Below are 20,312 nucleotides of genomic sequence, written 5' to 3'. Positions count from 1 at the left end.
CTTAACTGGACCAGCCACACACATACTGCGGCTACAAGAGCAGGTCAGAGGCTGGGTATTCTGCAGCTAGTGACTCACCTCCTGATTCCCCAAAGCCTTTCCACCATCTACAAGGCATATGTCAGGAGTGTGATGGAATACTCTCCACTTGCCTGGATGAGCGCAGCTCCAACAACACTTGAAGCTCGACACCATCCAGGACAAAGCTGCCCGCTTGATTGGCACCCCTTCCGCCACCCTAAACATTCACTCCCTTCACCACCGGCGCACAGTGGCTGCAGTGTGCACCATCCACAGGATGCACTGCAGCAACTCACCAAGGCTTCTTCGACAGCACCTCCCAAACTCGCGACCTCTACCACCTAGAAGGACAAGGGCAGCAGGCAACAACACCACCTGCACGTTCCCCTCCAAGTTACACACCATCCCGACTTGGAAATATATCGCCGTTCCTTCATCGTCGCTGGGTCAAAATCCTGGAACTCCCTTCCTAACAGCACTGTGGGAGAACCTTCACCACACGGACTGCAGCGGTTCAAGAAGGCGGCTCACCACCACCTTCTCAAGGGCAATTAGGGATGGGCAATAAATGCCGGCCTCGCCAGCGACGCCCACATCCCATGAACGTATTTTTAAAAAAAAAATCCACTGGAAGTAAAGTGGCAAATTAAATGTATCCTTCACAATCATCATAACTGAGTGGAGGAAATGTTTGTGGAGATGGGAAGAGTAAATGCCAGTACATTACTCCTGGTAACGTGAGTCCGATTTTGTTCGAAAGTGATTAGACATCAACAACAACTTTCATTTATGTAATACTTTAACGTTGTAAAGTGTTCCAAGGCGCTTCACATCGTTATCAAACAAATTTGACACTGACCCACGTGAAATATTAGGACGTGACCAAAAGCTTGGTCAAAGAGGCGGGTGTTAAGGAGCATCTTAAAGGAGGAGAGAGAGGTTTAGGGAGGGCATTACAGAGCTCCGGGCCTAGGCAGCTGATAGCACGGCCGCCAATGGTGGACCGATTTAAAATCGGGGATGTGCAAGAAGCCAGAATTGGAGGGGCGCAGAGTTCTTGGAGGGTTTTAGGGCTGGTGGAGGTTACAAAGATAGGGAGGGGTGAGGCCATGGTGGGATTTGAAAACAAGGCTCAGAATTTTAAAATCTAGGCTTAGGGAATTAGGGGTTACGGGGAGCGGGCAGGAAATTGGACATGAATTTAGATTGAGGTTAGGATCAGATCAGCCATGATCTTATTGAATGGTGGAGCAGGCTTGAAGGGCCGATTGGCCGACTCCTGCTCCTATTTCTTATGTTCTTATGTACTGGACCGAGTGCCAATGTAGGTCGACGAGCACAGGGCTAATGGGTGAACAGGGCTTGGTGCGAGTTAGGAAACGGGCAGCAGAGTTTTGGATGGACTCAAGTTTATGGAGGGTGGAAGATGGGAGGCTGGCCAGGAGAGGATTGGAACAGTCCAGTCTGGAGGTAATAAAGGCATGGATGAGGGTTTCAGCAGCGGATGAGCTGAGGCAGGGGCGGAGGTGGGCGATGTTATGGAGGTTGGGAAAGGCACAGAGTGGACCGCTAAGAGTGAACTGTATTCAGCTGGGAATTGGTGAGTGTGAGGATTAGGTGGGGGAGGGGGGGGTGAGGAGGTGCTACATGATTTAAACCAAAGAATTATAGACTTAGCGGAGCATAAAGGGAGCTGCATGAGGAATCAGAACAAGGCAAGGAGGCGTGCCGAGAGTAAGTCAGTACGTAATTCGACAAGGTGCCACATAAAAGATTATTGCTCAAGATGAAGAATCACTGGATTGGGGGTAATATTCTGGCATGGGTGGAGGATTGGTTATCGAACAGGAAGCAGAGAGTTGGGATAAATGGTTCATTCTCGGACTGGCAACCAGTAGCCAGTGGTGTTCCGCAGGGGTCGGTGCTGGGTCCCCAACTCTTTACAATCTATATTAACGATTTGGAGGAGGGGACCGAGGGCAACGTATCAAAGTTTGCAGATGATACAAAGATGGGAGGGAAAGTAGAGAGTGAGGAGGACATAAAAAACCTACAAGGGTATATGGACAGGCTGGGTGAGTGGGCGGAGATTTGGCAGATACAATACAATATTGGAAAATGTGAGATTCTGCACTTTGGCAGGAAAAATCAGAGAGCAAGTTATTATCTTAATGGCGAGAAACTGGAAAGTACTGCAGTACAAAGGGATCTGGGGGTCCTAGTGCAAGAAAATCAAAAAGTTAGTATGCAGGTGCAGCAGGTGATCAAGAAGGTCAACGGAATGTTGGCTTTTATTGCTAGGGGGATAGAATATAAAAACAGGGAGGTATTGCTGCAGTTATATAAGGTATTGGTGAGACCGCACCTGGAATACTGCATACAGTTTTGGTGTCCATACTTAAGAAAAGACATACTTGCTCTCGAGGCAGTACAAAGAAGGTTCACTCGGTTAATCCCGGGGATGAGGGGGTGGACATATGAGGAGAGGTTGAGTAGATTGGGACTCTACTCATTGGAGCTCAGAAGAATGAGAGGCGATCTTATTGAAACATATAAGATTGTGAAGGGGCTTGATCGGGTGGATGCGGTGAGGATGTTCCCAAGGATGTGTGAAACTAGAACTAGGGGGCATAATCTTAGAATAAGGGGCTGCTCTTTCAAATCTGAGATGAGGAGAAACTTCTTCACTCAGAGGGTAGTAGGTCTGTGGAATTTGCTGCCCCAGGAAGCTGTGGAAGCTACATCATTAAATAAATTTAAAACAGAAATAGACAGTTTCCTAGAAGTAAAGGGAATTCGGGGTTACGGGGAGCGGGCAGGAAATTGGACATGAATTTAAATTTGAGGTTAGGATCAGATCAGCCATGATCTTATTGAATGGCGGAGCAGGCTCGAGGGGCCGATTGGCCTACTCCTGCTCCTATTTCTCATGTTCTTATGTTCACCAGTTAATGTTTTTTAGTGGTTAGTGTTTTAGTGTCCGGTACACAGTAAAGTGCCTTAAAGCTAAAACAGTTTAAATAACTGTAGCTAACATGACAGGACAGCTAGGGCCTGTCGCATGCACATCCTGTGCCACGTGGGAACTCCAGAACATTGTGTGTCCTGAAAACCACGTGCAGGAAGTGCCGCCAACTGCTCGAGCTTTGAGTTTGTGGGGCGCAGGCATCACTACAGGATGCTGAGAGTCTTGTGGATAGCACGTTTCAGGAGGTGTCGCCCCACAGCTACAGTGTTCAGGCGGTGAGGGAGCTGGTGACCACCAGACAGACCAGGAGGAGCAGGCAGTGTAGGAGTCCCCTGGGAGTGTGGCTCTCACTAACCGCTATACAGTGTTGAATACCAGTGAGGGTTTTGACACCTCAGGAATGCAGTCAGGAGCAAATCCACGACACCGAGACACTCGGCTGCACGGGGGCAAAAGAAATGCAGTTGTTCCAGGGGATTTGATAGTCGGGGATAGACAGGCGTTTCTGCAACCTCTGACATGCGTCCCACATGGTGTGTTGCCTCCCTGGTGCCAGGGTAAAGGACATCACTGAGAGGGTGCAGAACATTTAAGGGGGGGCGGGGGGGAACAGCCAGAAGTCATGGTCCATGTGGAACCAATGACATAGGAAGGAAAAGGGTCGAGGTCCTGCAGTCAGTTTCAAGAGCTAGGGAGGAAGTTAAAAAGCAGGACCTCGAAGGTCATAATCTCTGGATTACTCCCAGTGCTACGTGTAAATGAGTATAGGAATAGCAGGATAAGACAGGTTAATAAGTGGCTGAAGCAATGGTGCAGGAGGGAAGGGCTTCAGATTCCTGGGGCATTGGGGCCAGTTAGAACCATAGAAAAGATACAGCACAGGAGGGGGCCATCCGGCCCATCGTGTCCGCGCCGGCTCGCAGAACAACCAGGTGCCCATTCTAATCCCACCTTCCAGCACCCGGTCCATAGCCCTGCAGCTTACAGCACTTCAGGTGCAGGTCCAGGTACTTTTTAAAAGAGTTGAGGGTCCCTGCCTTCACCACCAATTCGGGCAGCAAATTCCATACACCCACCACTCTCTGGGTAAAAAAGTTTTTCCTCATGTCCCCTTTAATCCTTCCACCAATCAGCTTAAATCTATGTCCTCCAGTTCTTGAACTCTGCTAGGGGTAACAGATACTTCCTGTCTACTCTATCTGGGCCCCTCATAATTTTGTACACCTCAATCAAGTCTCTCTTCAGCCTCCTCTGCTCCAAGGAAAACAACCCCAGCCTATCCAATCTCTCCTCGGAGCTGCAATTTTCAAGCCCTGGCAACATTCTTGTAAATCTTCTCTGCACTCTCTCCAAAGCAATTACGTCCTTCCTGTAATGTGGTGACCAGAATTGCGCACAATACTCCAGCTGTGGCTTACCAGCGTTTTATACAGTTCCATCATTACATCCCTGCTTTTGTATTCTATACCTCAGCTAATAACGGAGAGCATTCCGTATGCCTTCTTCACAACCTTATCTACCTGTACTGTCACCTTCAGGGACCTGTGCACATGCACTCCAAGCTCTCTCACTTCCTCTATCCCTCTCAATATATTCCCATTTACTGCGTATTCCCTTTTAGTGTTTGCCCTCCCTAAGTGCATTACCTCACACGTCTCTGGGTTGAACTCCATTTGCCACTTTTCTGTCCACTCCACCAACCCATTGATATCTTCTTGGAGTCTACAGCTATCCTCTTCACTATCAACTACACGGCCAATTTTTGTGTCGTCTGCAAATTTGCCAATCATGCCCCCTACATTCAATTCCAAATCATTAATATATACCACAAACAGCAAGGGACCCAACACTGAGCCCTGTGGCACACCACTGGAAACGGATTTCCATTCACAAAGACATCCATCGACTTTTACTCTTTGTTTCCTGTTACTGAGCCAATTTTGGATCCAATTTGCCGCATTTCCCTGTATCCCATGGGCTTTTACCTTTCTGACCAGTCTGCCATGTGGGACCTTATCAAATGCCTTACTAAAATCCAAGTACACAACATCCACAGCACTACCCTCATCAATCCTCCTTGTCACTTCCTCAAAGAATTCAATCAGATTTGTAAGGCATGACCTTCCCTGAACAAATCCATGCTGACTATCCCTGATTAAACCATGCCTTTCCAAGTGACAGTTTATCCTAGCTCTCCGTATTGATTCTAATAGTTTGCCCACCACCGAGGTAAGACTGACCGGCCTATAATTGTTCGGCCTTTCCCTCGTACCCTTTTTAAACAATGGTACTACGTTTGCAGTCTTCTAGTCCTCCGGTACCTCCCCTGTATCTAGTGAGGATTGGAAAATGATCCTCAGAGCATCCGCTATTTCCTCCCTGGCTTCCTTCAATAGCCTAGGAAACAATCCATCCGGCCCTGGTGACTTATCAACTTTCAAGGATTCCAGTCCCTCTAGTACTTCCTCTCTCGTTATGTTTACCTTATCCAATATTTCACACCTCTCCTCTTTAACTACGACGTCCGGATCATCCCTTTCCATTGTGAATACGGAGACAAAATATTCATTTAAAACCCTACTCTCATCCTCTGCTTCTACACACAAGTTACCCTTATCATCCCTGATAGGACCCACCTTTTCCTTAGCTATCCTCTTGTTCTTAATGTACTGATAAAACATCTTTGGGTTTTCTTTAATCTTACTAGCTAATATTTTTTCATGCCCTCTCTTTGCTTTCCTTATTTCCTTTTTTACGTCATCCCTGTACTTTCTATACTCCTCGAGGCTTTCTGCAGTATTTAGTTTTCTGTGACAGTCATAAGCTTTCTTTTTCTGCTTTATCTTGCCCCGTATACTTCTAGACAACCAGGGGGCGCTAAATTTGGCAGTGCCACCCTTTTTCTTTGAGGGGACGTGTCTGCATTTACCTGTAGAATTTCACTTTTTAATGCCTCCCACTGGCTTGCCACTGATTTTTGCTCAAGTAGCTTTGACCAGTCCACTTCTGCCAAATCACCTCTTAGTTCTGTAAAATTTGCCTTCCCCCAATTGAAAGCGTTTACTCCTGATTTAACTCTGTCCTTTTCCACAATAATGCTAAAACTAACTGAATTGTGGTCACGATCCCCAATATGGTCACCCACTGTCAATTCACCCACTTGCCCATCTTCATTTCCCAGGACTAAATCTAGAATTGCATCCCCTCTTGTTGAGCTTGTCACGTACTGGCTAAAAAAGTTCTCCTGGACACCGATCAAGAATTTTGCGCCCTCTGTGCCCCTCACACTGTTTGAATCCCAGTTGATGTTAGGGTAGTTGAGGTCCCCTACTATTATTGCCCTCTTATTTTTGCACTCAGAAATTTGCCTGCATATTTGTTCTTCTATCTCCCTTTTGCTATTCGGGGGTCTATAGTACACTCCTGGTAGTGTGACTGCCACTTTTTTATTTCTTAGCTCAACCCATTTGGCCTCAATTGATGTTCCATTTAGCATATCATCCCTTCTCACAACTGTAATTGATTCTTTTACCAATAATGCTTACCTCCCCCCCCCCCTCCTTTTTTATCACCCACTCTATCCTGCCTGAAAACTCTATATCCAGGGATATTGAGCTGCCAATTATCCCCCTCTTTAAGCCAGGTTTCCGTTATAGCAATGATATCATGCTGCCATGTGTCTATCTGTGCCCTTAGCTCATCTGCTTTGTTTGTAATACTCCTTGCATTGAAGTATATACCCTTTAACCCCATCAAATTTCTGTGCTGAACACTCTAACCTTTGCTTCTTTTGCCTTTTGAGACGCTAACTACGTCACTAACTGTTTTTCTTCCCGTTTCCTGGTCTGAATTTGTCGTATCTATACCTGCCCTTTGGTTCCCACCCCCCTTCTGGGGCAGGAGGGATCTGTTAAAGATGGACTGGTTGCACCTCAACAGATCTATGACCAATGTCCTTGCAGGGAGGGTAACTGGTGCTGTGGGGGAGGGTTTAAACTAATTTGGCAGGGGGTGGATACCAGGAGGAAACATTAGAGAGGAGGAGCAAGGTGCACAGAGGACTGGGAGGGCCAAATAGTACTAGCGTAAAGAATAGTTTAGAAATAGGAGGGATCAGACAGGGGGCAAATGCGAAGCAGTCTAAGATGTGATTGGAGTGCATGTGCCTAAATGCACATAGCGTGGTTAATAAGGTTGGTGAACTTCAGGTTCAAGTAGCCACATGGGACTATAATATAGAGGCAATAAAAGACCTGGCTCAAAGAAGGGGATGATTAGGTACTTAATATTAAGTACAAGGTATTCAGGAAAGATAGGGAAGGAAGAAAGGAGGGTGGGTGATAATATTGATCAAAGAAACTATTATAGTACTGGAAAGGGATCATGTAGTTGAGGGTTCAAAGACAGAATCTATTTGGTTAGAATTAAGGAACAACAGAGGAGCTATTACACTACTGGGTGTATACTATATGCCACCAAATAGTGGGAAGGAGATAGAGGAGAACATTTGCAGGCAAATTACAGAAAGGTGCAAGAACTATAGAGTAGTGATAATGGGGGACTTCAATTATCCCAGTGTAGACTGGGACAGTAACAGTGTAAAGGGCAAAGAGGGGGAAGAATTCCTGTAATGCGTTCGAGAACTTTCTGGAATTGTGTGGTTCCAGCCCAACAAGGAAGGAAACAGTGCTGGATCACTGCTCCTTTTTGATATGTATTAATGATCTGGACTTGGGTATAGAGGGTATAATTTCAAAGTTTGCAGATGATGCAAAATTCAGAAATGTATTAAACTAGCCTTCTCAATTTGCATTGCCACCTTTTAAAGATTTGTTTGTGTGCACCCCAGGTCTCTCTGTTCCTGCACCCACTTTAAAATTGTACCATTTAGTTTATATTGCTTCTCCTCATTCTTCCTACCAAAATGCATCACTTCACACTTCTCTGCGTTAAATTTCATCTGCCATGTGTCTGCCCATTTCGCCAGTCTGTCTATGTCCTCCTGAAGTCTGTTATTATTAGAGTCATAGAGTTATACAGCACGGATAGAGGCCCTTCGGCCCATCGTGTCCGCGCCGGCCATCAGCCCTGTCTACTCTAATCCCATATTCCAGCATTTGGTCCGTAGCCTTGTATGCTATGGCATTTCAAGTGCTCATCCAAATGCTTCTTGAATGTTGTGAGGGTTCCTGCCTCCACAACCCTTTCAGACAGTGAGTTCCAGACTCCAACCACCCTCTGGGTGAAAAAGTTCTTTCTCAAATCCCCTCTAAACCTCCCGCCTTTTACCTTGAATCTATGTCCCCTTGTTATAGAACCCTCAACGAAGGGAAAAAGCTCCTTAGTATCCATCCTATCTGTGCCCCTCATAATTTTGTACACCTCAATCATGTCCCCCCTCAGCCTCCTCTGCTCCAAGGAAAACAAACCCAATCTTCCCAGTCTCTCTTCATAGCTGAAGCGCTCCAGCCCTGGTAACATCCTGGTGAATCTCCTCTGCACCCTCTCCAAAGCGATCACATCCTTCCTGTAGTGTGGCGACCAGAACTGCACACAGTACTCCAGCTGTGGCCTAACAATTCTCCACATTGTTTACTACATTTCTGAGTTTCATGTCCTCTGCAAATTTTGAAATTATACCTTCTATACCCAAGTCCAGGTCATTAATATATCTTCGAGCAGTGGTCCTAATACTGACCCCTGGGGAACACCACTGTATACTTCACTCCAGTCTGAAAAACAACCGTTCCCCATACTCTCTGCTTTCTGTCCCTTAGCCAATTCTTTATCCATGCTGCCAATGTCCTTTTAATCCCATGGGCTTTAATTTTACTGACACATCCATTATATGGTACTTTATCAAATGCCTATTGAAAGTCCGTATACTCCACATCAACCGCACTACCCTCATCAATCCTCTCCGTTACTTCATCAAAGAGTAAATCAAGTTAGTCAAACACGATTTTCCTTAATCAGATCTGTGCTGACTTTAATTTATTAGCCCATACTTTTCCATGTGCCAATTAATTTTGTTCTAGATTATTGTGTCTCAAAGTTTCCCCACCATTGACGTTAGGCTGATAGCGAAAGCTGCTTGAAAACTTTTAAAAAAAACTTTAGCAATCTACAAATCCTGGGTCTGTCCCTCTCTAACCCCAAAGATCCTTAGTTAAACATAGCCATGTGTTACACAATATTTTAATGAACTTTTTTTAATTTCAGCTATTTTCTTCTGGTACTGTCCAACTTACAACTTCATCTAGAAAAGATTTTGGTGATTTTGATATTAAAACGGTCATTCAAGAAATCAAAAGGGGCAAAAGAATGGTTTGTATCTTAATGCAGTTTGTACAAAACTTGTAATGTGAACTAATACTATGAATAGTTGCCTTTGTTTCTGTTAAGCCAAAATTTTAAATGTAATTACAATCAAATCTTGTATTTATTCAGAATGTTGGCCATTTAGTTTATGATGCATTTCATTGACCAACAAATTATTAAGAACAGCATTTGATTACTGTATCTTCATTCCTTTGATTAGATCCGAGGCACATGTTTGGTGTATTATTCTGAGCGGATACAAAGCTTGTTACTGCTTGTGTTGGTAATATTGGGCATGAGCATGTAATCAAAATGTTTTGCTTCCAATGTACTTTAGTATTGCACTCGGCATATTAGATTATAGAATAACAATTTGCACAAATCATGCCAGCATTCAGTAACCATTAGGTGATCTCAGCTTGATGTGCTGAGATAGTGTCCTGGACTGTGGGCTCTTCAATAATTTAGCTAATTGGTGTCGCTTCAGTGGGCTGTATTTGGAGTGTGGTAGAAATGGGGGAGAAGCCTAGAAGTAAATTCTTTTTGTAGTGATCAGCATTTGGGTAACCAGTGATTTATTTTCCTAACTCTAAATAGTTTGTTTGCTAAATTTCAGAAATGTACATTATGCAGTCAAATAGGTGCAACCATTGGCTGTGAAATTAAAGCTTGCATCAAGACTTACCACTACCACTGTGCAGTTGAAGATAGAGCCAAATTCATTGAGAATCTTGACCGAGGGATCTACAGGTACTGAACTCAATCATTAATAGTTATTATCATTATTTCCCCATTTTGATCTTTTCAAAGGCTGTATTTCCTTTTATTGGTTTCTGTAAAAGGGTCACGGTGACATTGGGCTTTTCTCATTGCCCTTGGTCCCTGCTATGTGTGTGTCACTATGTAGCATGTGATGAGCAATTTGTACAAAACTTCCATTTGAATGCCTTAATGTGATCAGTGTGTATCCAATCTATCTGAATGGTGGAATAGGCTCGGGACTGAATGGCCTACTCCTGTTCCTATATTGCCTGTCAGCTGATTTCTACTTCATCCAACAGCCCACTCTGGTCTCCATCAGAAGCAGCTTCCTCCCCAATCTTACACAATCTCGAAACAATAACTCCGAGGCTCCAAAAAATAGTGAAAAAATGTTGGACAGAGGTTTAAAAATGAGTGAAGTGAAAGTAAGAGGAAAGAGAAAAGTAAGAGGACAGAGGGGGAAGGAGCATAGAGGAGGGGAGCAAGAAATCAGGTCACTTTTGCAAGTTTTTTAATGCAGCAGTTTTGCAATTCCTCCTTTTGATTTGTTGTAACTGAAGTGATGTCCATCCTTTCCTCAGCAAATGGGCTCTTGCAGAGTTTGAGAATCCCTAGCTGAGATTTTTTTTAATAAATTGTGTTATTTTAAGAAGCATTTGCTTTTAGAAAATTGAAATTGCAATATGAATATTATGGATTTTAAAGTTGATTTGTTTGACAGGCTGTACTGTAAAAACCACAGTGGGAATGATGATCGAGATGAGGAGGATGAAGAAAGAGAAAGTGTCTCTCGTTGTGGGAGAGAGCGAGAAGCTGAGCGTGATCGAGAGGTACATGGGCGTAAATGTGACGCACTTGGGAGCCATTTGTGTTTTACAAATATTAAAATACTAGTACTGGAGAGATAATCACAATTTTCTCCTGGTTGAACCAGCTTGCCTACGTAGACCAGGTTATTTTTTTATTAGTGTTTGGAAACATTTGGATGGTGTGATGGGCGAGCACATTAGTGAAGAATGGCCTCCCTCATGACTGTTCACCTTATGATCCTAATCTTACTGGTCATGCTCCATAATGGCACTTTCTCACCCGGGATCTTTGTGAGGATCCAACATTAGTGGCACAAATTAGTCTTGGTTGAATTTTATCCTTGTTTTATTGGTTGGGGATGGGAGCAGGGAAAGAGATAAATGGCAAAGCTTGGAATCTGGCTACTTATGAAATGTAATTTAAAGATGACATTTATGGGCGTCCTCCACCACTTGGTGTAGCAGTAAGCCCCACAGAGCAGGATGATCTTTGATCTGTGCTTAATTAACTAATCACTGGATTTGACGTCTGTGCCCCGTGGGCCAGGACGTGATAATATATTAAAAGTATCATCCAAGGGTCTTGCTTTTGACCACTGTTCAGTGGCCCATGCTGGAAATGTGCATATGTCAGGATGGTGGGTGAAGAGAGGCTGGGCTTAGGTCATGGCCGGGAGGGTGTGTGGGGGGGGGGGGGGGGGGGGGGGACAGCTTGAATATCTGTTGCTCGTGTCTCGATATAAACATGGAGACTGAGGGCTTGGGTGGAACGGTGGGGGGGTGCTGCTGGCACCCTATGAAACTACATTCCTGAATCACAGCTTTGAGCGAGGAGCAGAGACATGGGCAGGAGATAAAAGATGGCATTCATGTTTCTCAGTACTGATAGCAGATTAGCCAAGTTTAAAAACGTTATAAGTAATAGTCATTTTTTGTTTGTTCATTAGGTCTTAGAAGAGGTATAGAAAAATGCATTCAAATTCCTTCTGATTAAATGGATGCCTGAAACTCTAGAGGTAATATTGCATGTTGTGTGGCTTGTCAGACAGAGCGCAATGCAAGTAACTTTGGCCAACTGTTTTTTCCCCTTTATGTTGAACAGAAAAACTAAAGGAGCCTTGGATACAGAAAAGTGCCAAGAAAATGCCTGTGGACTGAGTGGAAGAGGCTGGTATATTGTGCTCAAACTGCTAACTTTGGGTTTGTGAGAACCTTAGAAAATATCCAAAGATCTTTCAAGTAATCTTTTTGTTCTGTCAATGTTCCTCCCTCAAAGGAGGGAAAACAATGTAGTGAAATAGCACGGCAAATATACCTGCTTTTTCTGATTGGAAGGTTCCATAAAATGGATTTAGAATATCCTTTATTACAGCCTTTTGAATTAAAATGGAAATAATTGGTTTGCTGAATTCATGATTAGATGGTGCATGTTGACCTGCCTACACTCCTGTGCATAATGAGGGCCACAAGAGGGAACAACACTTAACACTGCTGTGGGTGCGCTTTCAACGCTTCTGGAATTCAACATCAAATAAGAAGAGCTTGAAAATAAAAGCTCAAATTAAAATCTTCAGTCCAATGACCAGAATAAGGTATTTTCACCACAGACATCTAGATTTAGGAGACACAGTGGGTTTCAAGTTTATAGTCCTAAGCAAAATGCATTTACAGTTTCAACCCAGTTCTCAATAATTGAGTCCGTATAATGGAACTGTCCACGTCTGTGTTGATGGGGGATTCTGCTCGGTGAAGCCATGCATCAGGTTGGGATTGGCAATGCCATCCTAGCACAGTAGTGAAGTGGGAGAGTTACCCTCTGAGATAGTATTAGGCCAATATAGTTTGAGTCTTTAGATTGAACCAGTTCCAATGCACCATCTGGAAATAACTGATGAAAATCTAGGATGCACAGAGGGGATGAGTCGGTTCCCAGGTGTTGGTGTCCCTCCTTGACCAGCATGTGATTGACCCAGTTTTTATTTAAGGCATAATAAAACTTCTTCAGAAATGCACGACTGTGAAATTGTAATCTGTGATTCTCCACCTCGTGCAAAAACCAAGGTCTACATAGGTCAACTAATCAGGCCCATGTCTGCTGGCAAACATACTTGTGCTTTAATTTCAAGAAATGGCAATGCCGATGAAATCATGGTTTAGCTTAGATGTTGAAGCTTGTGTTAAATGTTTAATGGAAAATGGGGGATGATTTTAACTATTGCTAGATTTACATCAGTATTTGTAAGGTATATTATTTCCATCTTAATTTTCTTCTTGTGATTGTGATTTTCCTTAAAGTTAAGAGTTTCATTGATTATCAAAGTTAGGGCTTCGGAATAAAAATGTTTTAGGATTAGGTTGTTTCTGATTAGAAAGCAATGCTGTTGTAGTCTGGTTCCTTATTCATACGTCACCTATTTTGATGTTAGAAGTAGTTGCCGGAAAAAAAACTAAATTTAAGGCAAGAAGTTCGTGTCCCCGCCTGCGGTGGATGCACTGTTCCTCCGGCCTTTTCTTCAAACCCTTTTTATAGTCTGAATGGCTGCGTGTTAAGCAAGATATTCATTTTTTAAAATATATATATATTTAGTTGTTGTTTTGATGCCTCAATGTATCTGATTATCTAACGCCCCTCGTTTTCATATGTGTTCTATAGCTTGCCCAGCTGAATGTTTTTACATGTTGGTTTTACCAGCATCTGTATTTTAGATCACAAATTCTTGTCTAAATTTACTGTACTCCTGTAAAAATGCTTTTAATTTTCCATAGCTTGCTTGCGTTAATATTAGGCAACACTTCAAAAAGGCAGTTCTCACCCATTTTGTCCTGTCCTGTGGTCTTGACCTAACTAAAATAGCTCGGAAAACATTGTGTTTTGCTCTTTGCCAAAACAGTTGAATGCTATTCATTTTAATTGCATTTTGTTATTTTGTAGAAAGCACACAGAACCAGATATGAGCTCAGTGTAATGTAAACTGTAGCAATAGCACAAATGGAGTATGTCCTCAGACTGGTTTTAGCATATATTTTTAAAAAGGTATCTGATTGTAAACATGCTCTGTTTAAAAATTGCCTCTAAATTGTGACACATCTGCTGCTTATCGGAATAGATGTTAGTGGTGTGAAAATGGTCAAACGGTGGGCTCCAAATTACGTACAAGTCTATACAAAAGAATAGAACGAGAGGCCGAGGCATAAGCCTTTTAAACTATTTGATCACTGAGAACCTTCAAAATTGGTACTTAGTCATTTCTTTGCTTTCCTTATTTATGCTGCACCAGCTTGCTCAGTGGTCTCGTTTGCACAGTTAGCTCCAGAGACAATTGGACACTTCCACGTGCCAGCAAGCCTTGGGCAAGATCCTTTTTCATTTTGGACCAGCTGAAGAACAAAACTTATTTTACAAGTAGCACAATTAATTTACCCTTCCATCTCTAGGTAATCATTGTGTTTTTCCTGTTGTGTCTGATCTAGTGGCCAATTACAGCTGCTCCTTACACCCCCTTACTTAGTTCCTTGTCTGCACCAGAGGTGGAACAGGCTCGAGGGGCTGAATGGTCTACTCCTGTTCCTATGTTCCAGAGGGGCATTTATTTGTTTAAGTATTGATTTTAAAAATAGAACGTGGAACGCAAATAGAAGTAAAGTTGCAAGGTGGGGACAGGGACTGCATTCCTTAACTTCCCTCAGTACCCGAGCGCCCCAGTTATAGCATGTTGCTGAGGTAGTTTAAACTTCCAACTTCAGAATTCAGTAGCATTGGAAATATTCCAAAGCTATAAGTGCAAAGTTATTTACTCCTGTTATTCAAATGTGAAAATTCAAACTTTCATTGTAGCAATTGTTCACTGGATTTCATTGTGTGTCAGTTTTAGAGTGTGTATTGGCTGTTAATGAGTGCTGAGGTATCTGCATGCAAAACAAAGCTCAGGTTGGTGGGTAGAGTAAACTGGTGCTCTCCATGGCTCAGTAAGTTTCTCTAGTGAGTAGCTGAGTCACACAGATCAAGCTAGTCCCAGGTTACATTCTTGGTTTGAGAGTTAGCTGATCAGGAGTGCTGCAGTTGACCCTAGTCTCTGCGTTAAGGAGGGAACATGGGTTACCATCGCCGGTCTGATCTCTATGCAGCCACCCTTACTGGAAGTGCACATGTGGGTGTCTGGTGAGAATAGAATTGGGTTCAGCAGTGATGACTCCTACAGTTGAATATTCTGTTGGCACTTGCAGTCAAATGGCCTTTGGGCACGATAGTGGAGGATGACCAGCACCAAGGAACGAGTCAACATCTTTTAGGAGGGAAAAATAGAGGAAGCTGGTGAGAAGAAAAAAAACTGACTGCAAACCAGGAGTAATTTATTGATCAGTAATCTTCAGGCGATGCCTTGAATCATCGTTAAATTCAGCCACTTCTGCCACACTGAATTTTCTTGTCATCTGCACCCAGGAGATTATTCCCATGTATTTGTTCCTGGGTATTGCATTATTCTCACTGGAATGGTAGAGCTATGTAAGCCTTTGTACTCACTTGAGGTTTCCCATTTGAAAACTTTCCCTGAACTATTGAAAGTGGTGAGCATATCTGTTACTCAGTCTTGGCAGTAAGGCTTTATGGAACTATGTTTATATTTTTGCAATATTTATACTGACTTCAAACTCCATATTTTTCCAAGATATGGTTATTTGGGGAAAGGAGAAAAGAGGAAACTATATAACTACAATACCTACCTTTTAGTCTCTTCTAAGCAGATTTTCAAAACTGCCAAGAATGTGACATGAGGGGAGCTTCATCCCCAGCTGGGAATATTAGAACTTCTTCCGTGCTGACAGTAGACTAATGGCAAATTTGATCAAATCCTGTTCATACTAGACTCGTAGAAATAATTTTTGATGAGTTCAGAACAGTTTATCCCACACAAGGGCAGGTTCCACCAGTCCTCCTCACTTGTGGGTTAATCTATCCTGCTCTTGCCTATCTGTCCTATAGAATCAGACTTGCTGTTTAATATCCAAGAGTTACTGTGAAAATAACTTATCTGTACCTCCCTGACTTGCTGCATAGTAACCAAATATGGAAGTGCTTGAATAGATTCACTCTTGTGTACAAGTGCTTCAAAAGCAATGCACTAAATCAGTAGTATTCGTAACCAATCAGGGCAGCTTGAGACCCCTCTCCTGTTCACCTTGGCAGACTTGCTGTTTGAAATGTGTCTGGGTCTCCATTCTTGGCCTGTCTGGTCGTGGGACGTCACAAGACAATGGACTTAGCCCTCTGGTTCTCCAGCAAAAGGAGGCTATTAGTAGGCTAGAATATCCCAATATCTGTAGAGCATGTGGAAGGTATAGTAAAACCATTGGATCAAATGTTTTCATGGAACCATGAGCTCAATAGAGTCATGGAATGTTCCAGCACAGAAACAGGCCATTGGGCCCTACCAGACTGCATTGGTATTTTTCTCCACAAGAGCCTCCTAATCTAATCCCACGCTCCTGCTTGATCTTGGTGACATTTAATATTCCACTCTTTAAAACAACTATTTAATTCCCTTTGAAAAGAACTCAACAACAAATTGTTGCAGAGAGCTAGCACCACATTCCAATCACCCTCTGTAAAGAATGTTCTTTCAAACCTCCTTTAAATCTTTATCTTAAATTTGTGGCCTCTTACTGTCTTGCTGACAAAGTGAAAACAATCTATTGCTGTTTGTCCTATCCTAACCCTTGTAATCCTGAAGACCTTTATCGTGCCACTCCTTAACCTTCTTGGCTCTAAGTGGGTGAAAAAGCCCTAACTTCTCTCGTCTCTCTTCATAACAGTAGCCTATCAGTCCTGGCAACATCTCAGTGAATCGACACTGCACCTTTTTTATTGCTTTTATACCCAGACCTGCAGGCACTACTCCAACTGCAGCCTACGGTCTTGTTCAACAGTACCACCTTTCTTTTGTGTTCTATGCCTCTATATAAAACCAAGCATTGTGTTTGCCTTTTATGACCTTATCTATTTGTGCTGCCATTTTAATTGGCCTGTGTATCTGGGAACAAAGCTCCCTCTGCTCCATTCAAAGTCTGACCATTTAAGGCCTATTTCCTTTCCTTTCCCTATACTTAATTCCAAAATGAATTACTTTGCATTTCTCTGTATTGAACTACTCATTCTGCTTTGCTATCTATGTCCTCCAGCATCCTTTCATAGTCCTTGTCAAAATATGATCCCTGCCCCCCCACCCCCAAATTTTGGTGTCATCAGCAACTTTTGCTTTTGTTCCCTCAATCCCAAAGTCCAGATATCCCCACGAAACACTGTTCATTACATTGTTCCAGTCTGGGAAACTTAACCCTACCATTTGCTTTCTATCAACCTCCAACCATCTCTATCCATGTGGCCACATTCTCCTTAATTTCTTGTGCCATTATCTTTGCCATAAGTCTTTTATGTGGGACCTTATCATTCTTTTTGAAAAGCTATATAAACCATATTCATTGCATTTCTTCTATCCTAATTAGCTTATGTTTAATATTTTCATTATAGACTGGTTACAAAAAAATGAAGATTAACTGGCCTATAATTTGCTGCCTTATCCATGACTCTGAAGAGAGGGGTTATATTTGCCCCTCTCCGTTCTCTGGCACGAATACAGATTCCTTCCCTTTCCTGTGGGGCAGTGCCAAGTTTCCACTGAATGTGCTGGCAGTGATATTGAGGGATTGATGATAGAGATTGGGGTCTTTTTTTTTTATTTGTTCACTGGATATGGCTGTTGCTGGCGAGGCCGGCATTTATTGCCCATCCCTAAATGCCCTCGAGAAGGTGGTGGTGAGCCGCCGCCTTGAACCACTGCAGTCTATGGTGCAATATTACTGATTGGGGCCCTTGAGCCAGTTACACGGATTGTGATTTACACAGAGTTGATTGTGTTAAATGCACGTGGATGCTTGGGCTGCCACCTGCTATTCTTGCTGAATTATTCTAACCACAGTATCTAATGTGAAATGGTTGAAGGATTCAAGGGAAACAATGAAAATATGGAAAAAGGAAAACTAGCATTAAATGGAAATACTTGTAAACAATTTTACAACACCAAGTTATAGTCCAGCAATTTTATTTTAAATTCACAAGCTTTCGGAGGCTACCTCCTTCGTCAGGTGAACATAAATTGCTGGACTATAACTTGGTGTTGTAAAATTGTTTACAATTGTCAACCCCAGTCCATCACCGGCATCTCCACATCATGGAAATACTTAGTGATTGACCCTGCACCCAACACACAATTCTACCAAAATGTGACGTGAGTCTACAAATTACTATCGGAATGTAACACGATGCTGATACATGGAGGACATGTGCACTTTCTCTTCCTGGAAGATGAATATTCCTGGAAACTTTAGTGTCCTATATCTAGTCTCATCCTCAGTAATAATGGTGAAGCAATGGCTGTTGCAACATTTCCCTCAATGTGTCACCAGTCTGATTTCTATATTTTTATTTGTTGACATAAACCTAAGGACCTATTTCAGCAGATACATTGTACGCCCTTTAGGGAAATTACTGTAACATGAATTGGATTTTTGTAATCTACAGTATCATAACTTCATTTTTATTACATTCTTGTAAAATTGGAAACCGATTTGTCTTGTGTCTGTTAAAACTGCTGGCAAATTTTACATTGGCTAGTTAAACATTCTGTTTGTGCAAATCCAAGATTTATATTTAATGGACATATTATAAGTGCCTTAAATATGAAATGGGAGATATTGTGGTCAAATCCTCTGGTGAAGTCTGTGCTCTAATTCAATCATTCCATTTGGGTGGGGCAAATTTTCTGCTTGCAGTTTCTCTCCATTTAACCTTTGCAATCCAGATAGGGAAATATTTTGATACATTGAATGTCTTCTAACTGAAACCATTTAATTGGATGTGAGTTCTAGAGGTTTAGAAACTCTATCTGAATGTGAATTTAGTCCAGATTACCGGGTTTCTCAAATAGTTATAGTAAACGGCTGCTTTGCTATTGGTGAAGATTCACGTTGGGAAAGAACCCGGACTGGAAAAGATTGAAGCTGCACGAGTGTTGGTTGTCTTGCTTTGTAAGGGGGTAGGATAATGTAGTGGTTATATTACTGGACTAATAACCCAGAGAACGCGAGTTCAAATCCCACCAAGGAAAATTTGAGTTCACTTTTTAAAAAAATCAATAAAAGTGACGATGAAGCTGTCTGATTGTCGTAAAAACCCAACTGGTTCATTAATGTTCTTCAGGGAAGGAAACCTGCCGTCCTTACCTGGTCTGGGCCTGTATGTGACCCCAGACCCACACCAACGTGATTGATTCTTAACTGTCCTCTGAAATGTCCTAGCAAGCCCCTCAGTCGTATCAAACCGCTACAAGGAAAATTGCAGCGGTTCGAGAATCAAGCCCACCACCTCAGGACAATTGGGATGGGCAATAAATGCCGGCCTTGCCAGCGACGCCCACATGCTGAGAATTTTTTTAAAATGTTTTTTTAATAAAACATTGCTGTTGGACTTGAGAATAGTCAACTATCAGCATCAACTTTTGGGCCAAGATACATTTCAAGTCTGATCAGGTTTTAACATCTTAAAGTTGAATCAGCATTTCTGCGAATTGAAAGCGGGCCTCAAAGGAGCTGCCTTACAACAACACTGTTCAGTCAATCAGATTAAAGCTACACTGTTGAATAGGGACTAAGTTTTGGTATAAATCCTGCAGTTTATGTTCATAGTGTATATGGCCTGGTCACTCTCTAATCTATTCTACATCTGAAGCCAGTGGTCTCCCGATATGTTAAATCATAAATACAATGTTTGGAAATGTTCACCATTGTTCCTGAGACTGTGCTGTGTAGCATCTGTATTAGATGTAGGTCACTCAGAGAGTTGGAAAAGTTTAAATGAATCTTCAGAATTTTTTTTTGTGTGCTAAATAATGTTTAATAGTGATTCTGTTTGCATGCAGTGATGGAGTGCTTACTCACAGTTAGGACTGAAAATGTAAAATGTTCACTGATGTCAGGTATTGCAGCTTTGAATCCATGTGGACATAAAATTGCCTTTTATGACATTTGACACAAAACACCAGGAAAAATTTGCCACATTCCCATGTTTTCTTCATCTTTATGTATTTAGCATTTTCAGTTTCTAAGTATCAGTGTTACTTTTTGCCTACAACACTTAGTCATTGAATGTTTTTAATAAAAGTATATCTGCCTTAGATTTAAAGTTGTGTATGCTCGTCAATGAAGTTGCAGATTAACTGGATTTCCGTGACCAAGTCCTTGCCAAAGTTGACCTTAAGCAATGTTATAACTAAGTACACATTAGAGTGAATAGAATGCAAGAGATAACAAATGCAAAATTAATCTTCAGATTGCAGACAGTTTTGAAACACATTTTAAACATGGGTAGTACATGGCTA

At 42.4% G+C, this 20,312-nt stretch overlaps 1 protein-coding gene across 2 annotated transcripts in view; it reads left to right on the top strand.

Annotated features, from left to right (window-relative positions):
* phf6 (PHD finger protein 6) overlaps positions 1-20,110 on the top strand; it is a 63,569-nt gene extending 43,459 nt beyond the window's left edge. Inside the window, exons 9-13 of one of the 2 annotated variants that reach the window (XM_067997350.1) lie at positions 9,212-9,316; positions 9,927-10,060; positions 10,794-10,902; positions 11,829-11,897; positions 11,984-20,110. In XM_067997350.1, the coding sequence (XP_067853451.1) occupies positions 9,212-9,316; positions 9,927-10,060; positions 10,794-10,902; positions 11,829-11,846 (366 nt within the window). In that variant the 3' untranslated portion in view covers positions 11,847-11,897; positions 11,984-20,110. The remainder of the gene's footprint in view (positions 1-9,211; positions 9,317-9,926; positions 10,061-10,793; positions 10,903-11,828; positions 11,898-11,983) is intronic. The other variant, XM_067997351.1, reaches the window with a different exon arrangement.
* The last annotated feature ends 202 nt before the right edge of the window (positions 20,111-20,312 follow it).

Source organism: Heptranchias perlo, chromosome 15 (genome assembly GCF_035084215.1).
Source record: "Heptranchias perlo isolate sHepPer1 chromosome 15, sHepPer1.hap1, whole genome shotgun sequence".
NCBI classification, from domain to species: Eukaryota; Metazoa; Chordata; class Chondrichthyes; order Hexanchiformes; family Hexanchidae; genus Heptranchias; species Heptranchias perlo.
This window is presented reverse-complemented; position numbering and strand designations above follow the sequence as displayed.